Source organism: Sinocyclocheilus anshuiensis, unplaced genomic scaffold, assembly GCF_001515605.1.
Source record: "Sinocyclocheilus anshuiensis isolate Anshui unplaced genomic scaffold, SAMN03320099.WGS_v1.1 scaffold190, whole genome shotgun sequence".
NCBI classification, from domain to species: domain Eukaryota; kingdom Metazoa; phylum Chordata; class Actinopteri; order Cypriniformes; family Cyprinidae; genus Sinocyclocheilus; species Sinocyclocheilus anshuiensis.
In genome coordinates, this window is record NW_015547663.1 from 997998 (window position 1) to 1008025 (window position 10028).

The following is a 10028-nucleotide window of genomic DNA, read 5'->3' on the forward strand; positions in this document are numbered from 1 at the left end:
TAATATAGATAGATAGATAGATAGATAGATAGATAGATAGATAGATAGATAGATAGATAGATAGATAGATAGATAGATAGATAGATAGATAGATAGATAGATAGATAGATAGATAGATAGATAGATAGATAGATAGATAGATAGATATTTATACAGATACCGTACTAATTTATGAAGTTATACAGAAATAAACTGTGGAACAAAAGTTAACTGGTATTTTGACTTAAATTATAGTTACCCTGTTAACATTTTGTGTGAGGTGAGTCATTTAGATTCTGTCTTCTGTTCATTGTTTTCTCCACCTTTCTTCTCTTCAGATGGATGGCTTGGCTTTAGCTCGAGGATAGTGTGATCAGAGGATTAGTACGGAAGAATGCCACACGCTGACAGAGTCTGGAACTCTAGGAAACGGCTGGCCCCTGTGACTGGTGACGTAGCCGATCGCTGGTTGTTTCGGAGAAGACAGAAAAGATGCCCTTTGACCTCTTTAAGTCACTGCAGTAAACACAAACAACACGCCTGACTATTTCACCTGTTACATTGAGGACCTTAAAGACACCGAAACAATGAATATTCTGTCTGCTATAATCGTGTTTGAGAACCTCCATGAGGTCAAGAGGCTGTTCCACTGGGGTCCGATCATTGCTCTGACGGTCATCGGCATGTGCTCCTCCATGGCCATACTGGACTCCATCATCTGGTACTGGCCACTGGACACCACAGGAGGCAGCATCAACTTCATCATGCTCATTAACTGGACCGTCCTCATTCTTTACAACTACTTTAATGCCATGTTTGTAGGCCCTGGTTACATTCCTCTGGAGTGGAAACCGGTAGGTCTGTTTTCAGAATATTACAGTTTTTGAAAGAAGAGTCTTATGCTCACCAAGGCTGCATTTATTTGATCAAAAAATACAGTAATATTGTAATATTATTACAATTTAAAATAACTGTTTTCTATCAAATATTTAAAATATTTTTAAAATCTAATGTATTCCTGTTATAGCCAAGCTGATTTATCAGCTACCTTTACTCCAGTCTTCTGGTTCACATGATACTAAGGAAATAATTATAATATGCTGATTTGGTGGTCAAGAAACATTTCCTAATATTACGAATATTGAAAACAGTTATGCTGCTTAATATTTTTTGTGGAAAATGTGATGCTTTTTTAGGATTATATTTAAAAGACCGCATTTATTTGGAAATAGAACTACTTTGTAACACTATAAAAGTATTTACTGCCACTTTTAATCAATTTAATGCATCCTTGCTGAATAAAAATATTAATTTCTTTCCAACAAAATCTTACTGACCCCAAACTTTTTAACAGTATAGTATAAAATGATTTTAAAGCATGTGTCTGTTGTATGATATTGTCTGCATTCAGCATGTCTAATATGACTTATGTTGTTGTCTGTGTTTTCTAACAGGAGAATCAACAAGATATAATGTACTTACAGTTCTGTAGATTGTGCCAAGGCTATAAAGCCCCAAGGTCACATCACTGTCGCAAATGTAACAGGTAGATTTGTCTCAAAAACAGACTAGTTTCTATTAATAATGATGCATTTTAAAGCTGAAGTGTGTCAATACAATATCAATAAATAACAATGTTTTCCTATCCTATTTTAATATGCTTAGACAATTATAAGTCATTTGAAGGTTAATTTTCCAAAAAATGCGATCTCAACCAGCCCAACATGGCAACATTGGATCAAGCAGTGGTGTTAGTTCGGGGTGGGACTATTAGTTTGTCTACAATGGCAGATAGGTGGCATATTTGAGAAGCCTGACTGAAAACAAATTATTATTGTCAATCTTCGATTTGATGATAGGTGCATAAATTACAGACTTCAGCTTTAAAGGGATAGTCTATCCAAAAATGAAAATTTTGTTCCAAACCTGTATGACTGTCTTCTTTCTTTTTATTTTTTTTGTCCATGCAATAAAAGTCCCCATCATTCTCGAAAATAGTTATACAGGTTTGAAACAACATGAGTAATTGATGACTGTTTATTTGAATTAAATCCCTTTAAGGATTCAATTATTATTAAACCACTATGTGCTTTATATGTCAAAAACGTATAGTGAATATAAAAATGGTTTCTTCCCTCAGGTGTGTGATGAAGATGGATCATCATTGTCCCTGGATCAACAACTGCTGTGGTCACTTGAACCATGCGTACTTCACCAGCTTCCTTCTGTTTGCTCCACTGGGCTGCATACATGCTGCGCTAATATTTATCATGACCATGTACACTCAACTTTATGATCGGGTAAGTGTTTTCTCACATTGTCTCACACTTTAATTCTAATAGCAAGCAACAGCTGTAGCTTTGACACATAATGTACATGTAATGTAAAATATTACCTCGGTGTGCTCACTAGGCTAAGCGAAGATGAGCTTTTATTGAAATGTTCATTTTATGACTAATGCTCGGACTGAGTTTTCTAACTCAGGGTTGTTGTGATGATGTGCTGCCCATTTTCTTGGCTTTAGATCTCATTTGGTTGGAGCTCTGTGAAGATTGACATGAGCGCTGCTCGGCACATCCACCATCCCATCATGCCTTTCAGCATTGCAGCATTTGCAGCCACTCTCTTTGCACTGGGACTGGCACTGGGTACCACTATTGCTGTTGGGATGTTGTTTTTTATTCAGGTAGGACATGGTTTCTCTCGCTTCCTTATTTTTAGTGCTGTCAAACGATTAATCGCGATTAATTGTTTGACAGCACTAGCAAATAATAGTAAATATAAACACTAATTGAAGGGTCTTCAAATGTTTTGTTTTAAATCAGTTTTAGCCGTGGTTTATTGTGTGTGGAGCTGCGGTGTGTGTTCATCTAGTCCTGTAATGCACATCGGTGCTTGTTATTTTCCAGCATCTTTTTTTGATTTTTGCACCTTGACTGTAAAGCTTTTAGGTTTGACAGGATCGTCAGGCCGCTCTACAGACTCTGGAGATTCTGCGTCACGATCAGCTGTGTTCGGTTCAGATGGAGACAGAGAGCAGGCAGTTAAAGTGAGACTTACACTCGGCGCTGGAGAGCAGGACCGAGGCGGTGAGCAGCAGGAGACAGTGTCGGATGGAGGGTAACGCTACACAGACGCTTGGCACAGGCATGATGTTACGACTCACCCGCGGAGTGTGCCAGCTCACAACGCTCGTGTGTATTTATATATACATAATATACACAGTACACACACATACAGTATATTATGTAATCAAAAACTTTTATTTTGGATGCGATTAATCGCGATTAATTGTTTGACAGCACTACTTATTTTCTTTAATAACAAATTAAATAAGGTCTGTTTAATCCATAGTTTGCTTGTAATGATGTTTCCTATGTTTCCCACAGTGAATATTGATCAGAAATTCATCTTTTATTTTAGATGAAGGTGATTCTTCGAAACAAAACCTCAATAGAAGCATGGATTGAGGAGAAAGTAAGCTTGCTTCCAGTATACTTATCTTCTAAATGAGGTGACCTAATCCAATATTCTTTCCCTAAGCCTGAATACACAGCAACACTCTCTCAGGAGGAGTAGCCCTTTAAAGACTTCCCTGAACTATGAGCGCTTAGTGTCATCAAAATACACACACATTTAGGTGCTGAATATCTTTTTAATCGACCAGTACTTCAAGTTCAAGAATCTAGACAGCTGGAAATCAATATACACTACTGTTCAAAAGTTTGGGGTCGATCAGATTTTTAAAAATGATTTCTGTTATTCTCACCCAGACTGCATTTATTTGATCAAAACTACAGTAAAAACCAGTAATCTTGTGAAATATTTAATTATTATTATTAATTTATTTATTTTGCTTCTTAATATTTTGTGGAAATTATGATACCTTTTTCAAGATTATTTAATGAATAGAAAGTTCAAAAGAACAGCATTTATTTGAAATTGTTTAACATTTTCAAATTATTATAATATATAATAAAATAAAAAATATTCTCACTTCTGATCAGTTTAATGCACCATTGCTAAATAAATGTATTTTAAGTAATTTCTTTACAGAAAACTTACTAACCACAAACTTGTGAACAGTAGTGTAGTCATTCAGAATTTATGTTTAAGTAATTTTGAAATGTAACTGAAATGGAATGTAATAGAAATTATTTGTCCTTAAACTAACACTAATTAAAAAAATATATATATATTCCATGTAATCTTTCAATTGAGGTTTTAACATTCATAAGGTAACAATAATTACAAAACAATAGCACAGTGCAGTTTAAAATAGAGTTTAGCATACAGCACAAAAATATTGCATGTTGACTCTCCAAATGCACATGTACAGTATAAACATTTAAATCGTGTGTTTATTGGGTCTTTGTGGCTAGATGAAACCTTATGGAAGTATAGGACAAAAGACCACCTCTGAATTCAGTAAGTCATGTGGGCTTTATTACATTAAAGCAAGAATCTCTGTGTTCCCAGGCCAAAGACAGAATCCAGTACTACCAAACATGTGAAGACTTCATCTTCCCCTATGACTTGGGCAGCAGATGGAAGAACTTCAAGCAGGTGTTCACCTGGTCCGGCACCCCCTTAGGAGATGGAATCGAATGGCCTATGCATGAGAAGTGTAACCAGTATACTCTAACCGTATGTTCTCAATATAATACATATTACTGATCATCCTTTAGGTTTCATATTACAGTTTAATACAGCTCTATAGCTAAGTTTGTAATGATATTTTTTATTTCCTCTTTATTCAGATTGAGCAGCTGAAGCAAAAGCATGATAAACGTCAGAGGAGTGTGAGTATTGCCGGAATCACTTTTAAACACTAGAGGGCAGCATTTATTTAGGGCAGCAAGGACTGACACAATGGTGACCGTCTGCTTCACAGGTGGAGTACAGAGTGGTGGAGGACTACAATGGTGCTTGTTGCCCTTTGGGAAAGGGACTGAACACTTTCTTTAGGACACCTTGTACAGATGAACCCAGGATCAAACTCACAAAGGGGGAGACCATCTTTGCTACAAGAGGAACAAAGTGAGCCATTGGTTTTAGTTACTTTAATGGTCCATAGCTTCCAATGGGGACTGTTGAAATATATATATAATAACTTAAATTTTCCCACATGCTATTAGACCAGCATGTTTTACTATATTTTAGGCAGTTTTAATGCCATGTTATAATATAATATAATAAAATAATGTTTGGGGTCAGTAAGACTAATTTCTAATTCATTAATTATTTGATTCAGCAAGAATGCATTTAATTGATCAAAAGTGACAGAAAAGACTTATAATGTTACAAAAAAATCTACTTCAAATAATTGCTGCTCTTTTGAATTTTCTATTCATCGGAGAATCCTGAAAAAAAAAATTATTGTGGATTTCACCAAAATATGAATCCGCACAACTGCTTTCAACTTTGATAATAATAAATATTTCTTGTGAACCAAATCAGCATATTAGAATGATTTCCAAAGGATCGTGTGACATTGAAAACTGGCGAAATTGATCAAATTCAGCTTTGCCATTACAGGAATAAATTGAAAAATTATTATATTTTACAATACATTAAAATAGAATAGATTTATTTTAAATTGTGACACAATTTTACTGTGTTTTTTTGTGTACAATTTTTGATCAAACAAATGCAGCCTTGGTGAGCATAAAACATTTTTTTTTTTTTAAATGTACCAAACCCATACATTTGAACAGTAATGTAAAATTATTAGGTCTTGATGTCTTTGGATAATTTTTTTTGTTTTTGTTTTTTACTTTTTAGAGTAATTTTTTTTATATTCTTTTTTTTAAATATGTTCTTGTTATCAGATGGTGGATGTATGGAGACAAAGTTTTGAATGAGGAACAGGCAAAAGGTAAAGTTTTCGACATATTATATGATAAAATTCAGCAATTAAAAGTGTTTCGTAATTTTGATGTTTAAAATTATATCTCTCCCTAAAGCTGGAGTTCAAATTAGAGGATGGTTTCCACGCAGATGTGTTGAGAAGTGTCACTATGACTCGGCGAATAATTCAACAAATGAAGAGAAGAAAGAACAATGATGCAGAACTATATATTTCGCAGCTCGCTTTGAACAGAGGACCTAATATTAGGGCCTGAACCTTGCTGAGATGCAAATTTCTTTCTGATTCTTTTGTAAAGCTGTTCAATGGCACCAGCGCTAAGTGTTGAGGCAAATTGATACTGACAGACACCCCAAAGTTATTCACTTGCGTAACTTAATGACATTTCATTTCCAAAGAACAGCTGCCAGAGAAACTGGCAAATGAGAAAGAAATACGGGTTTTATTAAAATGGGATTGGGGCATATGGCAGTATATTCTCTAAACGGGGTTATTAAGATGTTTACTTGAAACGTATTTCTTCTTCTTGCCTTTCTCTTTCTCTTACTCGCTTGCTGTCTCTCGTTCGTCGATGCCCACACTGATTATGCAAAGCAAGGTAATGTAAGGTATGTAAGGTAATGTAAGGTATGTAACAAGGTCTTTGTCATGCAAATTGTCTGAATTGTTTATATAATGGAAACAACAATTTTATTTTATTTTTGATGGCTTACTTTTTTGTAAAACTGATGTCAACCTCGCTGAAGTTTTCAGAGACAAATAAACAACCGTGATCTGTATAGTAATTTCGTAATTTTATTTTCTTCTTTTTGTTTTAATGGAAAGCAACCACAAAATTAGTTTCAACTCCACAAAGCACCTGTATGTAAATACAATTGTTTATTTAATTGACGTATTTGACATGTTAATGTTTTCACATTTTCTTCCTTGGAAAAAAAATAAATGAACATTCTTTGGTATTCATACAATTTTTTAAGGATGTTCATACATTTGTTTTATATTAACATATCCAGACAAATCATATATGTCTTCTTAACTGACAATGAAGAGTCTCTTGGGCACAGATTAATGCATGCAGTTAGAATTGATACAGTGCTTATAAAATATTTCATCTTTGAGCAAATATAGAAAAACAACACAAGCAGCACTCATAAATACATGGTCACACCGCAGGATATCCTCAGCTTTTATTAACGCACTACATGTTAGCATAAAGACTCTCAATCTGAACTTTAAAGAATTTAGTGAGATCTGCCCGTTTGGCTTTCAGTGTTGGAGTGAGGAGACCGTTTTCTATAGTGAACATGTCGGGATGCAGGTACAGGTCTTTTACCTTGAAAAGAGAACATTACTATATTAGACGTTCAATTAAGTGAAGACAAAACCACACAATATATCAAAATGACATCAAAATCCACCGATTTATTTGTTTAAAATAGTTTTGGACTATTTTCACTTGTAAACCGTGCTTGATCTGTGCATATACTGTACCTTCAGACGAGATCTTATTAAAAGTTAAAAATGTCTTGATGGATTACAAAACCTAAGATGTTTGCTTCACAAGACATTAATTGATCAAATGGAGTTGTGTTGTGGGTTATTGTGATGTTTTTATCAGCTGTTTGGACTCTGACGGCATGAGATCAGATCTACTTTCAGCAAATTTTCATTTTTGGGAGAACTATTTCTTCAACAATAATATATGCTAATAATAGCCTAACGGATCATAAAAGTGCTTACTTGTTCAAAGGACTTCAGCCCTGCTTCACGCCCCAGCTTGTTAAGGTCAGAGATGATTGCTTTCTTTAATTCCTACAAAATAATGATGATTATTAGCAAAACTTAATATGTAACTATTTTGAAAATGCCACACAAGTAAACTAGCAGAAATCCTTCAGACTCAATTTTTTGCATGTATGTATTTTCGAAGGTAAACTATGTAAATACACACAGCATACCTGATTTCTACAAAGCTCCTCTAGTGAACCTTTCACTCCCAGTTTTTCTGCAAATCCTGGCAATACTTCAGAGTCTGGCACGACTATGGCCACCAAAGAGGACTGGACACATTCAATTGAAATATAAGGCTACATAATAAACTTAAAAATAAAAAAAAAAACAGCATTTTTTTATCGTCAGAAATAGCAAGGAATGCATATTAATTTCACCTGTAAACTGTCGCCATGCACAAACACTTGGGCGACTGGAGCGCTCCGAATGTAAACGTTTTCTATCTTTTCTGGTGCAATGTATTCTCCTTGAGCCAGTTTGAAGATGTTTTTCTTCCTGTCGATGATCTTCAACACTCCACTCTGGTAAATTGAACACAAAACATAACTTCCATAAACATCATCAAATCAACAACAAGTCATGTTAATTTAAGGTCAAGATTTTGCCTTGATTTTTAAAATGTTTTTCAAAGAAGTCTCTTACGCTCATTAAGGCTGCATTTATTTTGATTTAAAAAAAAAATGCTGTAATAATGTGAAATATTATTATAATTTAAACCGTTTTCTATTTTTATGTATTTTAAAATGTTGTTTATTCATGTGATGGAAATGCTGAATTTTCAGCATCATTACTCCAGTCTTCAGTGTTACATGATCCTTCAGAAATCATTCTAATATGCTGATTTGGTGCTCAACAAACAGCAGTTGTGGTGGAAACTATGAAATCTTAGAAATATTTAGAAACATTTTTAATGTCTTTACCGTTACTTTTGATCAATTTAATGCATCCTCGCTTATTGATATTATTAATTTATTTTAAAAATTCTTATTAAGCCAACCCAAGCTTTTGAATGGTAGTTTACTGTATAGTAATGTATTTTGGGGAAAACGGGGTCAAACGGGGTGTTTCTTGGAGTTTATTACCATTGCATTATTTAAACGCAAAAAATATTAAGCCTCTTCCTCATTTTGGAGCTAAAAATCTTGCACATATTGTATTCAGCTTTAGGTTTTGTGACTTTGTGTCCTTGGCTGCCTACTGATATCACAACACAATAGACCTATACATTTCCTTCCTTCTAAGGTGCATTATTAAAAAAAAGAGAAACCAAGGGATCTCACAGGCAGCCATTTGCCGATATCTCCAGTGTGCAGCCATCCATCTTGGTCTAAAGCCTCTGCTGTCTTTTCTGGGTCATTGAGATATCCACGAAACACATTCTTCCCTTTGACACAAACCTAAAACGAAACAGAAAAGCCATAAGAGGTTTCAATGACATTTTAGTATATGGTTTATAAAATTATGTTTCATTACCTCTCCTTCACCGTTGGATGCAAAGTAATTCATTTCCTCCACATCAACAAGTTTGACAATATTGCATGGAATAGGAACTCCAACATGACCTGAAATCAACAGTATACAAAATTAGTCAGTGCTAAGTGTTGTTTCACACACACAGACAAAAACATGTTTTTCAGTTACAGGAACCCACCAGTATGCCAGTCTCCCGGCATGGTGAAAGAGCAGGCTGCAGTGCACTCTGTCTGGCCGTATGCCTCGAATATCTGGAAGCAGGCCAGTGATAAAGGGGTCAGCATTGGGTCACTGTGACACCAGATCAATACACATACATACATATACACCCTGTTTAACAGTGGCCATGTGCATCACATTGTCTTTTATAAGCCAAAACAGGAGCCATACACTGTAAAAAAAAATCTGTGACATTTACGGTAAAATACCAGCAGCTGTGGTTGCCAGAACCTCACCGTAAAAAAAAATGGTAGGAACATTTTAGGTTTTACAGACTTAACTTAAATTCACAATAAAATACCGTATTTCATTAACTGATGTAATGTTACAGGTGGGGTAAGCGATTTTTCAAAAACGCTTTAGAAAACTGATTCGGGCCGAATAGCAAAACAAACTTGTAGCCAATCAGCAGTAAGGGGCGTGTCTACTCATGATGTGGAGGAAAGAGCGTTCAGTCCGAGCCGAGCAACAGAAAGATAGAGATGGCGGATAAAAAACAAAAGAGGAAAATGTCTGTGGAACAAAAGAAGGCTTAAGGCAATAAGGCAAGAAGTAGGACCCGTGTAAATATCGGATCAGCTTTCCAGCGCTGGAGAGAACTCAAAGAGCGGAAGGCCTGCGATCGGACGCCGAGGTTGCTTTGTTTCTTCTCGATAGGTGAGTAACACCGTGTCTGCGCCGCAACAGCTAAAGTCTG

General features: G+C 35.3%; 2 protein-coding genes across 2 annotated transcripts in view; one reads left to right on the forward strand and one right to left on the reverse strand.

Annotated features, from left to right (window-relative positions):
* LOC107702458 (palmitoyltransferase ZDHHC6-like) overlaps window positions 1–6805 on the forward strand; it is a 13107-nt gene extending 6302 nt beyond the window's left edge. The window contains exons 2-11 of the mRNA XM_016504785.1: window positions 318–833; window positions 1434–1525; window positions 2120–2279; window positions 2504–2665; window positions 3403–3456; window positions 4459–4626; window positions 4740–4781; window positions 4874–5019; window positions 5811–5857; window positions 5946–6805. Coding sequence (XP_016360271.1) covers window positions 567–833; window positions 1434–1525; window positions 2120–2279; window positions 2504–2665; window positions 3403–3456; window positions 4459–4626; window positions 4740–4781; window positions 4874–5019; window positions 5811–5857; window positions 5946–6046 — 1239 coding nt within the window. The 5' untranslated portion in view covers window positions 318–566 and the 3' untranslated portion in view covers window positions 6047–6805. The remainder of the gene's footprint in view (window positions 1–317; window positions 834–1433; window positions 1526–2119; window positions 2280–2503; window positions 2666–3402; window positions 3457–4458; window positions 4627–4739; window positions 4782–4873; window positions 5020–5810; window positions 5858–5945) is intronic.
* A 62-nt stretch (window positions 6806–6867) lies between these two features.
* LOC107702457 (long-chain-fatty-acid--CoA ligase 5-like) overlaps window positions 6868–10028 on the reverse strand; it is an 11473-nt gene continuing 8312 nt past the window's right edge. The window contains exons 15-21 of the mRNA XM_016504784.1: window positions 9291–9363; window positions 9113–9201; window positions 8920–9036; window positions 8017–8160; window positions 7807–7908; window positions 7589–7660; window positions 6868–7181 (exon numbers count right to left, since the gene is read on the reverse strand). Of these exons, the coding sequence (XP_016360270.1) occupies window positions 7047–7181; window positions 7589–7660; window positions 7807–7908; window positions 8017–8160; window positions 8920–9036; window positions 9113–9201; window positions 9291–9363 (732 nt within the window). The 3' untranslated portion in view covers window positions 6868–7046. The remainder of the gene's footprint in view (window positions 7182–7588; window positions 7661–7806; window positions 7909–8016; window positions 8161–8919; window positions 9037–9112; window positions 9202–9290; window positions 9364–10028) is intronic.